General features: G+C 45.4%; 4 protein-coding genes across 4 annotated transcripts; 2 read left to right on the forward strand and 2 right to left on the reverse strand.

Annotated features, from left to right (window-relative positions):
- Positions 1-11,471: 11,471 nt before the first annotated feature.
- LOC131272089 (large ribosomal subunit protein eL42) lies at positions 11,472-12,348 on the forward strand. The gene is made up of 3 exons (XM_058273707.1): positions 11,472-11,567; positions 11,806-11,979; positions 12,068-12,348. Exons 1-3 carry the CDS (start codon positions 11,565-11,567, stop codon positions 12,203-12,205), a joined length of 315 nt encoding a protein of 104 aa, XP_058129690.1. The 5' UTR covers positions 11,472-11,564; the 3' UTR covers positions 12,206-12,348.
- A 47-nt stretch (positions 12,349-12,395) lies between these two features.
- On the reverse strand, positions 12,396-12,947 carry LOC131259592 (follicle cell protein 3C-1). Its single transcript, XM_058261128.1, has 2 exons — positions 12,935-12,947; positions 12,396-12,877 (listed from the first exon to the last, which is right to left on the reverse strand). The coding sequence occupies exons 1-2, from the start codon at positions 12,945-12,947 to the stop codon at positions 12,399-12,401; spliced, it is 492 nt and encodes a 163-aa protein (XP_058117111.1). The 3' UTR covers positions 12,396-12,398.
- A 97-nt stretch (positions 12,948-13,044) lies between these two features.
- LOC131272674 (armadillo repeat-containing protein 7) lies at positions 13,045-14,362 on the reverse strand. The gene is made up of 2 exons (XM_058274496.1): positions 14,137-14,362; positions 13,045-14,076 (listed from the first exon to the last, which is right to left on the reverse strand). Exons 1-2 carry the CDS (start codon positions 14,243-14,245, stop codon positions 13,640-13,642), a joined length of 546 nt encoding a protein of 181 aa, XP_058130479.1. The 5' UTR covers positions 14,246-14,362; the 3' UTR covers positions 13,045-13,639.
- Positions 14,363-14,671: 309 nt separating this feature from the next.
- Positions 14,672-20,150, forward strand: LOC131272758 (GRIP and coiled-coil domain-containing protein 2). The gene is made up of 5 exons (XM_058274609.1): positions 14,672-14,858; positions 14,924-15,032; positions 15,099-19,342; positions 19,411-19,519; positions 19,588-20,150. Exons 1-5 carry the CDS (start codon positions 14,832-14,834, stop codon positions 19,632-19,634), a joined length of 4,536 nt encoding a protein of 1,511 aa, XP_058130592.1. The 5' UTR covers positions 14,672-14,831; the 3' UTR covers positions 19,635-20,150.
- Positions 20,151-22,207: the final 2,057 nt, after the last annotated feature.

Below are 22,207 nucleotides of genomic sequence, written 5' to 3' on the forward strand. Positions count from 1 at the left end.
TGAGCTTTCTTTTAAATCAAAGTAATGTGATCAATTATCCTTCTTACTACGTACGCAACTTCTTTCAGAAGGAGGATTGCTACATAATGGATCAAAATACTTTGAACAGATTGACCAGAATGTCGTGATTATAGCAGCAAAAGAAATGTTACTTAAGCTATTTAAAATCTTCTGACGGCGAACGAGGTTTATTGATAGGAACACTCTTCTAATTACTTGTAATTTCGAACGATACCATAACCTTACCCACTTCTATTTTTTTTTCAATTTGCAGTCCATCGATGCATCTTTTAATTGCACTGCGGCAAACCCGGTGGCATTACGGATCACAGATCTAGCCGAGTGAAACTGGTCGGATTAAATCCAGTTCTCCTGAATCCCCAGGGGCGCACATATCGTCGTCAAGGTGTGGGGATATAAGAGATTTTAATACCAAAGTATAAACGGTCACCATCGTCACTTGGAAGCCGTGTTGCATCAGGATGTTAGGAAAGCAAGCCCCTGCTGGAGTTCGCTAAAAGGTCACGGGACATTTAGACGACTAAGCGTCGAGGCTCCATGGACACTATGGTCGCCAAAAGTGGCCAAAGAGCAAACAGTGAAAGGAACGGTACACCAACTCATCAGTGTGGGGATTTACCGGGGAAGCGAAAAGTCATGAACGACAATTATGAAGTGTCTCTGTATGTTACTTTCGTGTCCATTCCAGTTCCATAGTTGTACGATTGCATCGGCAGGTATGAGGGGAGAGTCGAGTGTTTAGAATACGTTCGAATTTAGCACCACCGGTCGGTGCTACATAATAGGAAGATCGTCTTAGAGGATGCTAACGGTGTTCTTTCGTTCTCCGCTGCACCGAATCTGGCCGGATGAGGTGGCCAAGTCAAGAAAGCAACAACACAGACAGTCGAACAGAAAAAGGAGACCTAATGCTGGATTGGAATCGTGGACAGGATACAGGGCCCTGCAGTCTATGGCCGTGTTGTGTGTGCTCCACGAACCGGATAGCTAACGAACGTCCGGAGAGATCGGGGTAACCTGATTGGGTGCGCGCCAGTCACGTCCTGTGCCTCCCCACACCTAAAGAGCCTTTCGCCGGTCGTTCCGAAGGCTCGATAGTCTCCGGTCCTCCACGCCATCGGCGGGACCCCCCGTTGGTAAGGAGCACCTAGATGCTAGTACTCTTCTCCCCGAGAATGGCTACGAAAGGGTAGGAACGGACGAGAAAGATGCACTGGAGCTGACACAGGAAGGCAGGAACGAAGCTTGGGAAGCAAAGGAAAACGCAAAAGTCATTCAACTCCGGAGTCGTCCGGCACTTTGCGCGCCCTGAAACTGGCCGACGTGCTCCAAACACGGCCTGATCTCTAGCCAATGCGTTCCTGGCTCTAGGCGTTCCTCTTCCTGCCGAGCCACGAGCAGGCCATCCTGCTCCGACACACCGCATGCGCTACGTCTGCTTCTTCACACGGGTTCGTTCCCATGATCGTGGACCATCGTAGCCCTCGGATCAGGAGCATAGAGGAATAGAAAATCTTAGGACCTAGGCTGCGTGTTCTGAAATCTCCCTGGCGGACGTTGGCCGCGACTCCAGCGGTGCGAATTGCTCCATTCTCGTAACCCGACTCGGAAGCCGCCATGTGAGTGACCGGTTAATTTTTAACGTTTTCGGTCTCGTCCACTCGGGACGTTCCGAGCGAAGATGTTGTTTTTGGTTTTTCCTTCCTATATTTCGTTGAGAAGGATGGTCAAGTGTTAATAAGGTTTTGTTGTTGGGGTCCGCGAAGAAAGGAAAACCATAACGACCGATAGTTTGGATTGTTGTAGCGGGAAGGAACGGAGCATGATCGCGAGGTGTTAAATGTTTCACCCGGGCCAGGCTTGAAATGCGTAGAGTATCTTCGGTTATTTTTCCATTTTTGCATTCCTGTCAGTACCATATGGGCAATCGAAACGAAATAAACTCACTGCAGGAGCGATCCAATCGAGATCGAAAATATGAACTCTTGGGCCTATTCTGATCTATTAGAGCGCCACGTTCCTCGACAGCGCCAATTTCTTATTCCAATGATCATCACCGCTCAACTAAATCGGTAAATCTGTAAAATCTGAGTATGTATTTCTTGAGAAATAAGACGATTTAAACAAAAAATTAACCACATGTATATCAACGAAAATGCAAAAGGTCAAAATATCTTGTTTTCTACGTTCAATCATACTTAAACCCAACGATTGCCTTCATAGAAATGTCCATTTCCTGAGAATCACATTTTTTAAATAAATCGAACATCTACTTTTGACTGGAATAAGACAATATTTTACTCTACAGTTAAAGCTGTCAACTATCAGAAAAATCAGTTACGCTCAACTATCAGAAAATCAGCCCCTGTATAAATCTATGACATAAACACAATCAAATCACAGTAGAAATGTTCTTCATCTTTATGCTTTTTTTCTTTACTAGGGAGTTTCCTGCCAAAGAAAACGTTTTGTATTTTTTATATTAAAACCAAAATTGTAAACAAACAAAAATACACTAAAAAGAATAACATTAATGTTGAGCATGCCAACAGGTCGCGAAATTGAACAAAAGAGATGTTAAAACCTTTCTTTCGTTATCTCGTTAGCTGCTCAAGGTCTTCACATAAAATTAGATATAAACTTATGTATACAACAAAAAGAAATCAAATATACACCCCATCGAGAAATAAAGCCCACAATAAAATCAACTGCTCAGAAGACAGACCTTTTTAAACGGCAAAATGGCAGCAAACCCACTGCACAAGCTGACAAATTACCCCGAAATCACTCACCGCCTGATTTGTGGCCGCATCGGGCGGTAGCGAAAGGACGGTTTGGGAGACCCCGGAGACTTCCGGGCGTGCGAAAGCAAACGCCGCCAAAGGAGTAGTCTGCTCCCCTTCGGTTTACCGTAAATGCTCCGAAACATTTAAAATATTGACTGCCAACTCCCGCTCCGGACGCGTTGGTCGTGAATGTGATACCTTTTTACGGGTTTTATTGGCCGACTTTCGGATGACGCTGCGAGTGGCCCGGGTGGCCGGAGCAAGTAAATCACAAAACCACCCCCTGCCCAGTGATGAGCGTCCGTAGGTTCTTCATTCTCCTCCCCCATTCCTTTAGGAAAGCTGTTAACCTCGACGAGAGTTAAGGAAAACAAGATAACACACCCGCTCGCGAAACAAACATAAAACCGCGAAGCGAAGAAAGGAAATGTCATTTTCCTTTCTGGCAAAAGTGTCTGCGACAAACGAATGGTGCAGGGATGTGAGATGGAAGTGGCTCGATCGGGAAGGTTGAAGATCGAGTGGTGAAAGAACATTAAAAGCTCGTATCGTAACGTGAGATCCCTTCAAATCACATCCTCTAGGTCATTTTCTTCTTCCTTAAAACGTCCATATTGTGCTCGGAAAGGTAACCTGGCGTTGTTTTGGCGGAAGAAGGAAGAGCATCCAACCATGGCGGGTCAGATTCGGACGAGCGTGATGCGTCCTGTCACAACCACGATCATCACTTTTGCTATCCGGTCGGTGGATTCGTAATTCGTTTATTCGCATGCTGGCATATGCAGATCTTCCGTTCAACGGTTTCGACGGCTTTAGCGACGAATGCACGATCACATTTCCACACCACGCAGGATTTACAACACACAGTGCGTAACGATTTTCGAACGCACAGATCGCTTATGTTTCCTTCAAATTTCGTCTTGTGAAGCAGTAAGTTTTCAAATTTATGATTTCAGCACATTTTGTTCATCCCAACTATCGACCAGTGGTTTTTATCGTTTTCAGCGAACTTTTTCTTTTACTATTTTAAGAGTAGATTCCACATGTTTTCATCGGCACGCCAAACTGTACGGCTTGCCTGGATGATTTTGGCTTGAACACACCGAAGAAGCTTTTAAGGTTTGTGCCCTCGGGTTCGCCAGGTTGCTATTTCCGCCTGGTTGCTGTTTCCAGAGCCGTGCCGGACGCTTTCCTTTGGCCACTTTCCTGCGGCGGTCTGACACTTTGTTTTTAATTTTATTTCACTTCCTTTGCGAGTTCGCTTCGCTGTGTATGTGTTTGATTGTGCATCAACCCGCGGATTTCGGGATCCCGGGTAGATTGTTTTATTGCTTCTGGAGTCATTTACATTTCTTCACCATAAAAATCCTGAACTGCCAGTTTTTTTGTTTTAAATTTTCATTTCGCATTTGCTCTGTTGCGCCCTTTTGAAGTGCCATAAAAAGGTTGCTTCTTTCACCACATCAGTGTCGTTTCTCGGGTCCGTGATTCTTTTTGTTGAAGTTTATTACTGTTTATTACAATCGGTAACTGTGCTACTTGCTTGTTTACTATCACTCTCTGTGAAGTTGCAAAGCCTCTTGATTCCTCATAAGCATATCACATTTGTAAACCTTGAAAAATTACTAATATAAACAGTCACTTTAATAGTAAACCTTTTCAATTTACCAGGACAGAAGGTTTCTAAGCTGTGTAAAATGATTTCCAACGAAACTTAAATTTTGCTGGGTGATCCACAACTTAGATAAAAATTGATTTCCAGGCGAAAGCAACCATCTCTTCGGTTGGCCTTTTGGAGGCTTGGCCTAATTGATCGTAAACATTCGTAAACTGTACGACCAAAACGGGCCTGGACAGCCGGTTGCCTGATCAGGGAAAACAGTTACCAGGAAGACTGAACGTTGCTTTGTGGCTAACAGTTTGAGATACGTGTGTCTAAGAAGGGATAATTTTGTGCCCTTAAAGATGGAGATCTTCTGTTTAGAAAAATTTGAGTTAAATTTATTCATTCACAATATGAATGAAAGCTCTTTCTTTTTCGTCTAGATTTCAGTATGCGTACGGACTTGATTTAAACAGCAACTCCACGCAGCTAATACCTGCTCGTAAAAATAGATCTGCTTCCTAGTTGAATTCCTATTAACGTTCCGCTACGATTGGATCCTTCTCGATCGCCGGAACCAAACTGCAAACTGCTAGTAAAGCAAAACCAACGAACCAAACGCCAGGCCCATTCATTACCCGGACGACACTAATAGCGGCTTTCGTCCAGTGCAGGACTGCGACCTCGCCCAGATTCAACGGTGGAATACAACTGCATCCTCCCTGCCAAGAGGGTGTGTTACGCACTCACCGGGAGCGGCCAACCGTGTCGCCGATGCCACCGAGTGGAGTCCGTCTGTGAAGTCCGTGAACCATGGACGCTGGCCGGGGCTCGGAGTCGGCACAGGTTTGAAGCTAGTGGAAAATCGCCCAACCAGAACGGGACCGAACCTCGACACCGGTACGAATTGCGCTCGCAAAAGGGCCTCTTTTCAACTCATTCCGTCGAACGGAAGACCCTTCCTTTTCCTGGTGACTTATGGGATCGGACAGGGGAGATGCTCCCGTGGCTGTTCCTCTCCTTGGTGAACCTTTCGCAGCGCTTCTCAGGTGTGCTCCGGCACGTGATGGACCCCTTTCGTGCCCATGGCCGTGTACTACAATTTCCTGGGAGTGGGGAAAAGTTTTGGAAAACTTCAGCCACCAGTTCATCGTACCCGTGACGAGCATACCCGGAGTTACGAACACGCAATTCAACATGGAAAACATGCTCCCATGGACATGGACTGAACGGCAGGACTCTTGCTGGAGGGGGTCTTGGGTTCTGCCAACACAAACACTCGCACAAGATCGCCCGATCCTTGGGCTTTGATTCGTAACGTTTTTATGAGGCATGTATTACTTCTCATAATTACCGTTCGTTCTCTTTCCCTGGCGGTTGCAGCCTGTTTTGATGGTTCTTTTGCGCACGGGAATTTACACCGTTTCAACTGCAGGTCCAGTCCGAGCCTGGTTGCTTGCTTCCATAACCTGCAGCAGGAACAGGCAGCGAAAGCGAACCACTGACACTCCGTTTTATGTCCAGTTGGTTGTAAAACTCCGCCGAGTGCCAAACGGGGGAATGTTCGCCAACGGAAAGAGGTATCATCCCTGTTTGCGGTTTAGCTTACTTCGCGGTAGTTCTTACTTTCCTTTACTCCGAATAAGCAGGGAACTGCTGCGAACAAACAATTGCTTGTTTCATTGTGAACAAATTATTGCCCGATCGTTGGCTCTTCCTAGCCCGAGCCGAAGTAAAGAAACGACTCAAAACTGTTTACGTTCACCATGTTTCTGTTGGTGATAGAATATTGTTGAATTAAATAATATTAATCGTAGAAGGCACACTCCTCTGGGTGGTGTTACGGTTTTTGATCTTCCGATCGTTCTTCGACCGTTCCGGAGCCTCATAGTGTCAGACACAGCGAAAAACGGGTTGGTCTTCTCTCCATCCCTTCGAACCTCCCGCCTGCTTTTTGAGTTCATCGAATCGGTTGACTCGAGTTTGAAGTAATCATCATCCTTTCGTGACGATCGTGTGCGGCAAGAAATGGAACGGGAAAAATCTTAGGGCTCCCCGAAGAGAAGAACCCCTTTGAAGTGCTCCTACCGAATGTTTGTGCCCGGGTTTGGGCCCTGCGTTTGTTGGTTTTACAGTGGGAACCTAAGCTCCCCGTGAAGGTCGACGATGATTAGCGACTATTTGCTCGTTACGATGCCTCAGCACGCCTAACAAACGGACCACAATGCACGGTGGAATAAGAGGCGGACAATTCGGAAAAAGTTGGAAAATGTTATTTTTTTAAATTCTCTTAACCCAATTTTGAAATATATGTGGTTTAATCCACTTTAAATTAATAAAAATTATTTAAGTTGCAGCATGTCTAACAGACATATTCTAAGAATGTAAATCTAATTTTCTCATATGAACAGCAACATGTTATTACCATTATAGTAACATGGTTGGATGATCGAGTAAAACCCTGTTTTCTGACATTGGTAAAGCCGCAAAACGTGTTCACAAGAGATTTATACATGTAAACCATCAGTACCGAAAAATTCAGCTGTTCAAATGTGTCCCTGTTCCAGCCTTTCTAGTAAAGGTATTTATCACTGGGCAAGGAGTATTGTAAAGTTACTCTATCCACAGCCGTGATTCGTATTATTCGAAAGAAGGGGGCAAAAGCAATGCTTCGAACCAATTCTTTCCTAGACGGGACAAATCTGTCACAATTAAAAATGTTGTATCACGTCAATCAACAGCATAGATTTCTGGAACCTTGCTGTTTTCGCAATACAGTTACGTCACCTGGACTTCCATTGTAAAACACAATTTCTTCGTGTTCTTGAATCAGTTTTAGTCAAAAAACAACACAAATCGCCGAGATTATGTTATTGAGAATTCATTAAAAATAGTAAATGTCCACTTGGTTCTTCTACCTTATCCCATTGTACAGCGGTCACACGTTCGTAAGTCCCGCGAAGCCATCGACACTTTTATGGAGCGCACAAACCACACGGAGTACGGGTGTGAAGACGATTCCTGGCCTTTATTTTACACACCAAAACGGAGGGCTTAGAAAATGTATTTGACATTCTACGGTGCGACTCAAGTGTGCGTTGTGTGGTAAAAATTAAAAACGCATTAATTTTATTTTCTACCGCACGGGTTCTGGCCAATTTTGGGAGGAAAACCTATCGTTCTTAGGAAACAGGATGTATTTGATGGGGACTAGAAGGAATAAATAGGAATACTTTACAGAAACGTTCTGCTTTCGCATAAAGAGAGCAAAATTGTAAATATGTAAAGAAATAGAGAAAGCTCCTGGAAACAAGCGTAACTAAAACTCAAATACAAACGGATACCGGAAGCGTCAGATTGGCAAACTGTAAATGTGCAAGGAAATTGAAATCCCCAAACTCACACGAAGTAAATTAATTTATGAGTTGAACTTTTACTTCACCCTTTCAGCCGTTGATGTTTTTGGATTTTTTCTTTGTCGTTCCCGTGCCCTATCGCAAACGCCATCGCGGTGAAGGAAATTGTTTGCCCGCTGCCGAATGCTTGATTCAAGACGGGCACTCGCCTTTCCGTTTCCTTCGGCGTCTGACGTCCGTTGCACGCGAACGTGGCTTTTCCGGCCGCTGATGTAAAAGGTTCTTTTAACCTGTTGACGGGCAAGGCCTTTTCGGGGTGTGCTTTTTCATTTCTTTTTCTTGTACGTTCATCTGTTTGTTTAATTGTTAATTGGCTCACCCTTCGATTCAACGCATACCATTTTGCGCTTGCGTCGATAGCAGAATTCAAGCCGAAAGTTACATCTTTCTTTCTTCGTGTTAAACATCGGGAGTGTATTGGCCTTAATCGGTTATTTCATCTGTGATAGCTTCGGTGGAACTCATCAACCACGTGGTCGGCTGCACACGTGACTGAGAAACACGTGGGTTATGTATAAAAAGGAAAATGTATTTGTTTTCAAGCTCCGTTCATTTTCTGGTTTTAAATTTGTACATAAATTGAGAGTATTTCAATCATTTCTGGAACATTTAAATTTAAAAAACAAATTATTTACATTTCATCTTCAGTTTGCTAGTAATTTAGAAAAGCAGATATATTTAAAAAGCTATAAACTTTGTAAAAAGACTTATAATTTAGCAAAGCTTCTACCATAACAAATACACGCGTCGTCCTCAAATCCACTCCACGGAAGTTATGTATCCTCAAACGGAATTGCGCTTCCTGTTACGGAATATTTTTATTTAAAAAAATTAACTTAAATCACCTTTTTGGTAATTTGCAAGGAAAAAAACCGTACACACCTTCCCAGAGACAGGAAGCTTGCGGTTCATCCGGTGCCAAAAAGAAAAGATAAGTGAACGTAGAATCAGCCGATGTGTGCCTCGTCGCAGGAAATGTATTCGACGACGGTTCCTTTCGGGTCGAAGTGCGGTGATGCACCGAAGGTTCCTTTTTCCGAAGCGTGAAGGAAAGTTTAAGCGCAAAACAAAACGCACGAAAACGGGAGAAAGAGTCACACTCATCAACTCATCGGCCACGATATGCAAATGGCTCGTATAATTTTATTGCAATTGAGCCAGTGGAGGGCACCCTGCGCAGAGGAAAGCGCCTCGCGCCGGGAGACGGGGGCTTCCCTGTTCCCGTGGGTCACAATTTCATCATGCCGACCGAAAACGGCTGTCAATAAAGCGTTTTGATCGGTTTAAAATTATTTACCTCTGGCCGGTTCGATTCCTGTCCGCCAAGCCGCTTGGGAACAATTGTGCCGTTTGATATGAGTATGCACATCCGTTTGTATCTGTGTATTTGTGTATGTGATGGTGTTAGTTTGTTTCGGGTTTTTTCATTTATTTTTGTTGATTTCCTTCTCGTTGCAGTGAAATGCAACGATTCCTTTATTGGGTTTTTATCGTCCTCCGCGGTCTGTCCTTTACCGGCCCGACTCGGGTTCATTGCGCCCGGCTTCGGGGTGCGAGAGGATTTTTATAATTTTTTAAACTTTTATTTACATTATCCCCCTTTCGCCCTGCGTGGCCAATGCTCGCGATGTGTTCGGAAAGTTTGAATGCACCGAACGGCGACAATGTGTGTTGAGGGTAAAACTTTTACTGATTGAATTACGGGTGTTTATCTCCAATAAAATTTTGCCTGTACGTGATTCAATAATAATTATAACGATTTTCGTCAGCATAGGCTCGTGGAGATGGGTTTGATTTATGGACGCTTCTTGCGAACAAAAGTGAATCTACAAGAAGCTTCAAGACTTACTGTATGTGTATCTCTTTTACATGAAACGAAAGTAAGATATATTTTCGTAGCACCAGACACAACAGGTGCAATCTGTGATTTTGACACCATTCCAGAGAATAGCAAGAGTGATTTTGAATTTTCACCCCTGTCGAAAAGGAAGGGAAGCGATATCGACACAACATCGTTCACTCATTGCTTTCGCGCAAACGACGAACATGCGCAAGCTAAACGGTTTCCTGATGAGGCCATGATATAGGTCGGCAACGATGTTGGCAATTAATGCGTATGTTGCAAGTTCGAATCGCTGCTGAAACACGTTAAGATTAAAAACCTGGCAAGGGTTGGGGGGAGAATGAAAGTGGTTCCTGCAAAAGGATGGATCGAGCAGAGGAAATTAAAGCAAACATTCAAATCGAACGAGGAGACCAACAAACGATCAGGATGGGGGGAAAATATCGTCTGATAAGAATGCAGAGGAAACCGTTGCCTCAAAAGCCGTTCGCGGTGGTAACCACGGATGAAGTATCGTTCGAAATGTTTGGAACGGTGTTTCTTTCCCCTCTGTTTTGGCTCCTTCTCGTCCAATCGTTTTATGAGCCTTGGAGTCGGGTCAACCGACGGACGGAAAGGACAATCGCTGCGTGGCCACTTGAGGATCCGATTCCGCTACAAATGGGGCAAAAGATGGCGAGTATCATATGGTAGGAGATTGTGTATAATGTAATCCAATGACCGAAGTACGTGAAAGAGACAGAGAAAGCTCGAAGAAAAAACCCACAAGAGGAAGTGGACTGTGTGTCCGCGGGACGGATAAGGAAACGTAAGTTAATCGGAATGAAAGGAACCGGAGCAACGTGGAAGGGATCGCTGAGAAAGAAAGGAAAACATCACGTCAGTCGTATCAAAACCATAAAATGACAATTTATGTGCGAAGAAGACGCTCGATTTTGCGTACGGAACGCAGGCATGGCCAATGAAAGGTTACCATAGTGTTGGCAGCCGTAAGGAGTCGTCGGTAGAGATTGTCCTCGAAAGGAGACGCCGCAAACGGAATGCGCTGGCGAATGTAAGCCAAGCGATACCGCTGCTAGAGGGCTTGTGTGTGTAAGGCACGGCAAGAGCCAGGGTATGGGAATGGAGCGAACAGCGGGTAGCACAGGATCAACAGTTATTATTTACCAACAGTTGACGATTACCACCAACGAAGGACATTATGGGTAATGAGTCGGCACTAAAGGTGGTCTTATGGATATTTGATTCGACCAACGGTGCGTCACGTTCGCCGACCGGAACGCGGGTGACAAGCAACTTGAAGAAAATATTTACCATCGTTTCTTCGATCCTTTCTGAATGAAATGTACCAGCGACTCCACAAGGTCACAGACAAGAAAAATTAGGAACGCGACTGTATCCTGTCAATTGTAATAAAAGATCAAGACAAAAAGGAGTACAGTTTGTTATAAATGGCAATCATACTTTCTGGAGTTGCTCTTCTTGAATTAACTGATAACTGCTCAACAAAATTCAACCAGTATGAAAAGTCGAGCACCTTTTCGATCTCTTTTCGAGTACTTCACCAAAAGCTTACCCCTTTGAGCTAGGTTCCGTTTGGTGTGGTTCGCTGCAGGCAGCCAAATTGGTTATGAGTACCCGGGATTATATTTTTTTTAATTTGTAGCGTTGCAGTGCAATATGGCCACGATGAGCCTATGAGCTTACCTTTTTATATTGTAAATGACAAACAGATTCGAGTACATTGAATTGCTTGAAAAATCTTATCCAACAGAAATTAGGCTGCTTACGTACGGGCCGGAAACTGCTGTTCTGTCAGCTGTCACGAATGTTTGACGTTTATCGCGGCCTGCTTCCTCTTTTCGTTTGTTACTGAATCGACGAGAACATCCAAAATGGTACGTGCAGCGGGAATTTGGAATAATCTGATTATACGAGTAAACCCCATCGCGTATCTTTATATTAAAAACTTTACTCTTAACTATGGCACGCGTTTCATATGCTCAGATTGTCTTTTAACGGTGAACTTCGGTTTGTTTATTGAACAACGCAACGAGCTAGTGCTTCCTAGGTTATGGTTCCAGCGGTGAAAGATGTCTATTGAATTGCAATGTTTTCTAAATCTATTTCCCGTAGGTGAACGTGCCCAAGCAGCGCCGTACGTACTGCAAGAAGTGCAAGGTACACAAGGTGCACAAGGTTACGCAGTACAAGAAGTCCAAGGAGCGACAGGCATCCCAGGGTCGTCGTCGTTACGATCGTAAACAGCAAGGTTTCGGTGGTCAAACGAAGCCCATCTTCAGAAAGAAGGTAACAAACGCGATTCCGCAAAACAATTGGTCCTTGAGTACCCATCACAGATATACTTACGTTGTTCGTTTTGCTTTCTCCTCTTCAGGCTAAGACCACTAAGAAAATTGTGCTCCGTATGGAATGCGTCGATTGCAAGTACCGCAAACAAACCCCGCTCAAGCGCTGCAAACATTTCGAACTTGGCGGTGACAAGAAGCGCAAGGGACAGATGATTCAGTTCTAAGCTGGTTATTGAATGTTCTGCTGTGTGGATGATCGCTGCATCGGGAATAAAAGGAGGGCCCTGTCCGGAGTGCGCTCCTATCACCGTGTGCTAATTTAACGGGCAGGGCCCATGTTACTCACGATGTGAGGAACAACTCAAAACTCGAGTGTTTCGTTTTGTGCATAATGTTTTATTCGTTCACTTTTCAATATCACTCTCGTGATGTGTCCTCCTCGGAGCTGCCTACGGTCGTGTTGTTAGTGCTCTCGTGTAACGATTGTCGTATCAATTCGGCCATCAGATTGCATCGCATCGGTTCGTCGTTTTGGCAGCAGAATTCCTTTCCGGCAGAGAGGTTACTGTTCACCCACCGAGGGGCGCAGTTCTGATAGAACAGATACGCTCGTTCCCGGAAACAATCCCGGTCAATAGTGGCACATATCACGTTCTGTGAATTGGGTAAATGTTTGACGATCGCATCCAAGCACTTGTTCGCGCACTGTTTGTTCCCGGAAGCGGTGCAGGGGAAGTGTTGTAACAGTTCCAACTGTATACCGGGGTTGCCCTTCGGCTGTTCTGTACGATTGACTCGGTTGAATTGTCCTGTTAGGAAAATGGCACAGGTGCACGGTACACTGGAGGCAGTATTTCGTTGGGTGTCCAACAAACGATAGCGGGAATATTTGGCACCTGTTGGTGCGATAAGCGAGAGAAAAAGGATGCAAAGCACCAGGAAGACGATTTTACTTCGTGGGTCCATCTTTTACAAGTATCGCAGTGGAACTGGTTGAGAAATATTGAAGCAGCACGATGAATTAAGGAAGAAAGTCAAGACAAGTAGAAAGTTATCCTAACGACGAATCAGGTTGTTTTGCTTTCCCTTGCGGTTGGCAGTTTTCCTGTTACTCGGTTGTGGTTTTAAATGTTTATTTATTTTTTTAAAAATATTTTCATTTTTGTAAAGCTATCAACTTTGTGCCGGAGTTCGCACCACACCAAACAATTTGCTAATGTTGTCTTTTCCGCACTGAAAACAATTTCGCAGTACCTTCAAAAACAATGCAATCGTTTTGTTTGCTTTCGTACGAAACCGTTACAATTTTCCGCAATTCCGCAACCCTCACACTGAACTGCACTTCTGTGTGCAAGTGACATCGGTGCGGAAAACGAAAACTCTGGGCCGTAACTACGTAACCAGGAAAATTTGAGCCTATTATACCAGCAATGACGCCATTTAGCAATGCACCATTCACGAATGTTTCATGATTGGTGTTTGCCGTTTCATTTGCAGGTCCATCGCTAACTGCATGAATAGGATTGCTGTCGCCTGTAAGCGCTATAAACTTTCTTAAATCGTCCTCGCGAAACGTCCTGGATAAACTAATCACAGTGCCAACCGCTGGTAGAATTTTTCCTGTGCTCATCCTCCGAACAAACAACATTCCCAACATTTTACTGACCAAGCTCCTCTGATAACACCGTAGCTAAATGTAATATTCTGATGCTGGTCGTCTTTTTCAGCTCGGTTAAAGTTTTCAGTAAACTTTCGTCTTGCTTCAAAATGTGTGTTCTAGCATCGTTCAATAGGAACAACAAGCAAGTCACGATGTTACATACAATCTCGCAGTCGTCCTTATGCTTTTCTAACAGCTCTCGGAGCTGCTGCAATCCGTTGCTGCGTTCGATAAACTTTGCTATGGGTGAATGTAACGATATATTCGTTAATCCCACGATAGCGTGCACCACGAGTAAACGATCCACAACTCCTTGCCCAGACTGTTGTAAAATGTCGTAGAACAATTCGTGTGCTTTGGCCTCCTGTAAGTACTGCCAGTTAATGGGGTCGTATGCGAAGTTTGCCAAGTTTGCTGTTACTTGCTGTTGGGCTTCTGAAAATGTAGACACGGTTTATAAGAAGGCACTACCAACGGAACACCGATTACATGTACCTAAGTTCGATGTTTCATAGTACTCATCCACAAGCAAACGAATGTATTCCTTTCGATTAATGCCTCCTTGTGGAGTACGTCGGCTTAGGCGCTCTCGCGTACTGAACATAGTGTGTTGAAATGAACAACAATTGGAAACACGTTAAACCTTTATCTTTTAATGGATTTCAATTCCCTACCGGCATCGGTTGTGTTAATCCGAATCTGTAGTGTTTACAAAACGCCGTCGTGAATATGATCTTGTGACATCTACCTAGTCGTGGAAAGACTGCGACACTAAACATTCTGATTTCATCTGTTTACTTTCTTAAATATTTTTGCGGTCGTGTTCAACGTATTAGCTAGCGAAGATTGGTTAAATATGCTCATACATCGCTACACTTTTTACGGCTTGATTTCAGTAATTATATTTGTCTTCCATGCGACTAGTAGATTCTTGTTAACAGAATTTGTGACAGCCTGTAAACAGCTGACTGACACGTAGTGTCAATACAACAATAATAATGAAGTTGGCAAATTTCCTGTGAAAGTGATACTATCCTGTTATTTGCACAGTTTGATCATTTCTATTTTAACACAATTTCACATTTCACTATTCCCCTGCTGTCTTATTGTATAATGGATTAATATATCGTCTTCACTTCGACTCTGTGATACGTTTTTCACGTCAAACAAACGACACAACACGAAAAACAATGAACACCAGCCAAGGGCCAGACCAGGTATTCATTCTTGTGTACCATTTGCTGATGTCCTTCAATTATGTTGAATGTCCTACATTTACTAGGATGCTGCCCGCAAGCCCAGTCCCTTCGACAACTTGAGCAGGGAGGACTTGGTAAAAAAATGCAAAGGACTGCTTGGGATTGCCCAGAAGGCCAAGCAAGTGAAGGACGGTGAGTAACCGATTTCGTCGAAATATTGAAGACGTTGTTTACAAAGCACCCCTTTTCTTTATTCAGAATGCTTGGAGGAAAACCGCCGCCTAAAAGAGCAGTTGAGCCACTACGAAACGCAGAAAAATGCGGACAAGGAGTGTATCAAGGCTATGCAGGAAGTGGCCGATTCATATATGGATCAGAAGCTCCAAGCGACTATGAAAGTCGATGAGCTGGAAAAGCAACTGCAAAAATTGAAAACACAGCTCATCGATGAGCAATCGTCGCATGAGAAAAATAGTGAAAAACTTCGAGCCAACATTGAGGAACTTAAGAAAGAGTTGGATGCTTTCAAAGAGAACGCAACGGATTACACAAAAGAGGCCACCGACGCCGCCGAACGTATCAAGGAGCTCGAGGAGGAGAACGCGAAGCTGGAGAAAGAACGTGTGGCGATTGAGCAGGAACTTATCAAGGTGAAGGGAAGCCAAACAGTTTTAGGTGACTCCGTCCATTCGACAAGGGAAGAAAAGTTGATACGCAAACTAAAACTATACAAGGCAAAAGTGCAAGAAATCAACGCAAAGCTGCTGATCCTAAAGTCGGACCGGAAAATCCTGCTCAAAACTGTCAAAGAGTATTCGGAGCAGGTACCCAAATGGCAGAAGGAACTGGTCAATGCGTCAAATGTTTTGTTCGACAAAATTCGCACCATTGAGTTGGAGAAAAGTGACCTCGAGGAACGACTTTCAAAGCAAGTCAAATTATCAGATGATCTACAAGCTGAGAATGTAGAACTGAACCGTCGACTGTCGTCTTTCTCACCTGGCGCAAACAATAGCTCCACTACACACGTTGAGGAAGAAAATGGCACAAATTTGACTACCGTTGGTGATGTGAATCAGATTGCTGTGATGAGAAAACAACTGGAGGATTTGAACGCTCAGTATGTTGACATGGAAAAAGCAAACCAACAAATGCTGTCAGAATACGAAACCAAACTACAACTTGAACGTGATGAAAAAGAAAATTTACGAAAGGACCTCCACAGCCAAGCCAATTCAGAGCTACTAGAGAAAGCTGACAAACGAGTGGAAAATCTAGAAAAAGAAGTGAAAGTGCTGCAAGAAAAGCTGGAGCAAACGACAGAACAAGTAGAGCGCAACAGCAAACGTCAAGAACTGATTGAAAATGACCTAAAGGCCAAGGAACAGGAGCTTGAAAGCAGCGAAAAGGAGAAGCTCCATCTCGCTAGCAAACTAGAAGAAGCTGGTAAATTAGCTGCGCAGTTGAAGCTCGAAGTCATCGAACTACAAAGTTCGATAGATACCATGTCGGAAAAGTTAGTTGAAACTGTGCAAAGATCAGCCGATTTAGAAGAAGTTGCTTTAAAGTTTTCGGAAGAGAAAGTAAAGTTGGAAAAAACTACCGCAAAGCTGGAGGAAAGAAAAGCTGTGATGCAGAAACTTATCGTAGAAAATGAAAATCTGGAAGCACAGTTGGGTCAGTTGGCTGAAAAGCTGAAAAACAGCATCGCCAAATCCAACCAGCTGGAGGAACGTAATAAACAGCTGGAGGATACGTTGGCATCGTCAAGAAAGCAGTTGGAAGAGCTTGACGCCGAAAGAATACGTCTCAGCGATGATCTGAAACATGCGCAGGCACAGGAAGCACAAAAAGTGGAAGAAATTTCACTGCGTTTAAACGAAAAATGCAGCTTCATAGCTGAATTACAACGGGAAAATGAAGCATTGTCGGAAAAGTGGAATGAATTAGCGGTGGAAGAGCGGCAAACTCGCGAAGCGAACGATAAGGAAATGCAGCAACAAGTGAAACAATTGGAGGAAGAATTAGCATCCTCAAATGGTAAACAGGATGTTTTAAAATCGGAAAATGCTGAACTACTGTCTGAGCTGAAGGAAATCAACGAAATACTTAAAGAACGTGGTGAAGTCATTAATCTGCAAGTCTCTAAAATTGCTGAACTCCAGGAGAAACTTTCCCGCGTCGAAACGGTTGACGTGGAGCCATTGAAGCACCAGATCGAAAACCTCCAACGTACGGTTGATGAGAAAGATGCGGAGCTGGAGAGACAACGGGACGAGCTCGCGACGATAAGGGATCGGTCGAACATAAGCTTCGATGCACAAAGTGATGTAATGTCCACGTCGACCATTTCGCGCGTCGAGGACGTTGCGCGGATGCGTGAGGTGGATGAAAGTTTCGAAGAAAAGTACATAAAGCTGCGATCGCTAGCAGTGAAACTGAAGAGAAAGGTCGCAGAACAAACGGTTATGTTGCAAAAATATGAAAAAGAGGCATCCAATGCTGCCGCTATTGTTGGCGCTGTGGTCACTACTACCAATCCGGTGGCAGTCGATGCCACGGCACAACAACAAACAGTGAACAAAAACCTACAAACATTGCAGGCCGAGAACGATCGTTTGGAGGATCGGCTGGAAAACTTGCGTCAGGAAATGGTAACGCTCCACGAGGAACTCGATCGCAAGACAGTTGAACTGGCCACGATGGAGCAGCTTCAGAAAGATGTTAAAGAAACCGGCAAAGATCGTTCCACGCTAGAATCCGCCATTCGGGAGTACCAAACGCAGATACAGAATTTGAAGCGAGAGAAAGACGCATTTCAGCTGGCAAAGCGAGAAATCGATGCCGAAAATCAGCGCCTTAAGGCAAGCTTAAAGTCCAAAGAAAAGGAACTTGCCGACGAGCAGGAGCTGCAAAGAGAGCTGAAAGCAGAGCTCGACCGTACCAAGCTAGCGGTCAAGAAAGCAAACGTACTAAGCCTTGAGATGGAAGCGTACGAGCGGTCGTTGAACGAGCTAAACACAAAGCTGGAGGCCAAGAAAACGTTGGTCAGGGAGTTGGAGGGTACCATCGACGTGCAGGAGCAATCGATCAAAAGCCTCAAGCAGCAGTTGGTCCTGCTGGAGGAAAGTCTCGAGTCGCAGCAAAAGCATTCGCGCGAGCTCAAGCAGGAAGCCGACACGATGCAGGGTAAGCTGCGCCAGAGCGAACATCAGCGGGTTGAGCTGATGGGACAGCTGGAGGAGTTGGGCGACGAGCACGATCGCCTGAAGCAGAGGGTGGAAAACAATCGCGTCGAGTTGGAGCAGATGGCCGCTGATAAGGAGCAGGTGTGCGGTGCGCTGGAGGTAGAGAAAAGCAATCTTCTTAAAAAGAACCTTACACTGGAGGATGAGCTAAACGTGTTGCGGAAAGCGATCGTGGAAAAGCAGCAGGAGGTTGAGGATGTGCGCACCGAGTTTGCAAGTTATAAGATTCGGGCGCAGTCGGTTCTACGACAAAACCAAAGTAAGGACAGCAGTCGAGAGAAGGAGCTGGAGGAGGAGCTCGATCAAGTGCAACGGTCGTTGGAAGCGGTTGAAGCGAAGCAACAGGTTCTATTGAAGCAGATCGGCGATCTGTCCAAGGCCAACGAAGAGTTGAGAAGCGAAAGAGAGCGCACTCAGAATCGATGCAAGGAACTGCTTGCACTACTGGAAGAGAGTCGTCTGCAGAATGAATCGTTGCTGGAAGAAACACGTAAGACGAACCTGGAACATCAGGAAACGCTAAAAACGCACCGCATTCAGAACGAAACGCTAATCCAGTGCTACAAAAAGCAGCTGGAGGAGCTGCAGGAAGCGCACAACCGAGAGTTGGAGCAGCTGCAAACTACGGCGCGACACCGTGCTGAGGCGACGCTGGATGGCCCAAGCGTGTCGGTCCGAGTGAATCTACAAAACAGCAATAGTTTCATCCCAATTGCACTGGCAGGGGGGCGGCAAGGTGGAGGAGACCGGTCTAGCTTTACCGACGAGCAAAGGGTGAACCTGCTGCTAATGGAACGCGAAGAGGGCGAGGGTTCAGAAAGCACCAGCCTTGGTACGGCGTTGGCCACATCCGGTACGGCGGCGGGCACGCTGAGGAGAAACCTGTCCTCCACTTCCACAGTGAGGGGACGCAGCAACCGGGATGTTATTCCGCTGGACGAGCTGCTGAACTCCTCGTTCGAAGAGACGGCATCGGTAGTGCTCGGGGACGGCGAGGGCGACCAGTCGTCGTCGTCGTTTTTCGGTAGAGAACCATCCCCCACGGTGGAACTTCAGCACACCAAAGAGCAGCTCAGCAAGCAGGAAAGTCGCGTACGTCATTTGACGGCGGTGCTGGCCGAGGCGGAGCAGGATCTGGCCAAGCTAACGCAGCTGAACGAGATGCTGAAGGAGGAGGTCCGCCGGCAGCAGCGTTCCATCGAGCGAGAGGCACATGTGCATAATTCGGAATATTTGAAAAATGTGATATTCAAGGTAGAGAGAGTTAGAACCCCGATGACATGAAAAGTTAGCTAATTGTTACTTAATTTCTTTTTTTACAGTTTATAACACTAAATAATGGAGACGAGAGGTCGCGACTGGTGCCGGTTTTAAATACCATCCTCAAGCTTAGCCCCGAAGAGACACAAAAGTTACAGAACGTAGCCAAAGGTATGAATTCGAAACAAAAATTCGAAAAAGTAGTCGTTTTATAGCTGGTTTTATTTCTTTCCCCGTAGGCACCGACGCAGCATCCCGTGGTTGGACTGGTCTCCTGTGGAGCTAAAACGTGTCTCGTCCACGGTGCCAACACGTGCTTGTCGGCAGATCGATAGTTCACTACTACGGATAATTCCCGTCATTCCCTGGTTTAAATAGGGGTCCTTTTTCCCATTGCATCACGATCGGTTGTGTTCCTATGCCACATATAAAAACCCACACACCGCAACAACCATTAAACTCCTCTTGTATCCCGTCCGATGTACAATATTTTAGCATTCCTGTACTGTATTTTAAAAGAGCCTTTCTTCCAACGCAGTGTGTGTTCGGCGTCATGTAAATGATCAAAGTGTTCTTATGGCTCCTTTCTTGCAATGAAGGATACTTATTGAAAAAGGTAAAACCGTTACATTGCGTTAGGGTGAATATATTAGGTATCAAACGGCAAATTAAGCGTTATGCATATACTACATTATAAATCATAATAATATATTCGTTCTGCTGTTTGGGTATCGAAGGTTAAATAAGCCCGCTATTTTGTGGAAGCAATAGATATACTGCAATAAACACAAAACATTCACAATCGGAAAAACCCGTTTCTGTATTAGTATAGGATTTCGGGGAACAAACAATCTTTCCCAAAGTGTCCCCCCTAGAGTGGCGTACAAATTCATCCCGTAACCAGCGAGAGATGTATAATTTTATCTTCATGTTGAGCACATAAATTTCTCTCGCCGCTTCTTCATTCAGCTCTTCGCGAAGATGCGTACCAAGATGTGTCGCTTATTGAGCAGAGAAGCAGTACGAACGGAAAATTTGGCATGTGCAAAACCAGATTCATTCACTTCCTTTCCGCCAAGCCGGGGGAGCGAAAGACAAAGATACGGATTCAGTAGCAGCGCGCACCTCATCTGGTGAGAAAAACATGCGCCGATTTTGCCATACTCTTCTTCGTTGTTGTGTTCCCCGTCCGACCGACTCCTGCTCCGTTTTCTGTTGCTAACAGATCGACGGAACCATGTGATATACATAGTTTCGTCTGTCCCCCGGATGCGGAGGGAGGGGGTGTGGGGAGGCACGTTTTCTGTTCTCGCGTATTCGCGATGTGAGTCTTTAAATTTGTTACGCTTTTCCTTTCCTTCGATTATTCTTATTTATTTATTTTTTTCCCATTTGTTTTTCCCATCACCAAGATCACCTCAGATATATGTCGACGAGGCATGTTCGCGTAACGGTTCATCATGTGGCACCGCTCTCTGGTGCGGTCATGCTCATGCTCTTCAGCGAAGAGGCGCTGGGAATGTGATTTATTATTTGCGATGCGACGGCAGCGAACTATTTATTTATTCACATTTGATTATTTGATACTGAAAAAAAAAGTGTGCACCCACTTGGAGTTTGCCAGCCGACAGGAAGACAGGTTGACAAGGTGGCAAAGGGAAAATGTGTATCATAGCGAAAGTTTTATCGATTGATTTTTCCTCCTTGCTTTTCCTACCCGGTCCTGGGAGGGGGGTTCATTGATTTCGAGCTGAATGCCGGTTCCTTTAGCGAGTGAACCATCGGGGACCGGCCGGTCGGTCGTCAGTCCGTACCCCCCGTCAGACGTCCCCTCTCATGCCAGACCCCGAGGGGTGGGTGCCGGGTTTCGTTCGAGGTGCAGGTGATGGAAAATGGCTGCAATCGCTGCATGATGAGTTTCGTCGCGAAACTCAGAACAGCAGTTGAGGGCCCACATCCCCCCCCGGGGGAGGGATTCATGCTCCCGCTGAGAAATAAAACAACAGAAGGTAACGGGACGGGCAACGTGTGGGGGGGGATGGGGAGAAAGGAGGAATATTCATCCAAGGGGCCCTGACGTGAGATTCGAGCAGCAGCTATCATCTCCCCCGTGACGGATGGGCGCGCATGTGCCGGTGAAGTGAAAATTCGGTCTTTCACTCCTTTGTGCTCGTGGTAAGTGGAACGTTTTTCTGTGTGCTCCTCCGCGCTACACCTTATGTTGGGTGAAAATTTCTGGAAAAACCAAACGCAGCGGCCGGAAACAGGAAGGTAACGGTGATAATCAGCGTTGTGCCCGGCGTGCAGATTGCCATTTTGCTGGAAAAAAGGTGTGTTGAAAGCCGGGTGATATTCGTGATGTGCTTCGTTACGCGAAATGTGGCACTGCACGTTGCCCGGCGAGAGCGAGTCCTTCTTCTTCCGGTTCCTCCCGCGTGGCCAACAGAGCCCGTCTGTGTTTGCCGGACGAAACTGTGGTGCTGGATGTTCCAGAAGTTTTCACGTCAACGTAGCGCTAGAATGGTTTTGGGCTTATGGATTTAGGGAAAGTTTTCCGGGCAGATATTTTCCGTTCCCGCTCCCGAATGTGGTTCATTTCCCTCCCGGGGCAGGTAGTGAAGATGAAGCAAACGTGGTCAGATACCCAGTCAAGGCTCGTGTATTCTAAACCACCGTTCGAAAGGCAAATTAATCACATCCCGACCGGCTCGGCACATTCTAGAACATTCTTTTTCCAATGCAAAAAAGGAAGGTTTTTTCCGCACATCGCAGTAGTCTTGGACGTGGAGCAAACACGTCGTGCCATATGGGCTAGAATGGGACAACGGCAAGTTTCGCGAAAAGGGTACGCACCATCCG

Source organism: Anopheles coustani, chromosome 3 (genome assembly GCF_943734705.1).
Source record: "Anopheles coustani chromosome 3, idAnoCousDA_361_x.2, whole genome shotgun sequence".
Classification (NCBI taxonomy): domain Eukaryota; kingdom Metazoa; phylum Arthropoda; class Insecta; order Diptera; family Culicidae; genus Anopheles; species Anopheles coustani.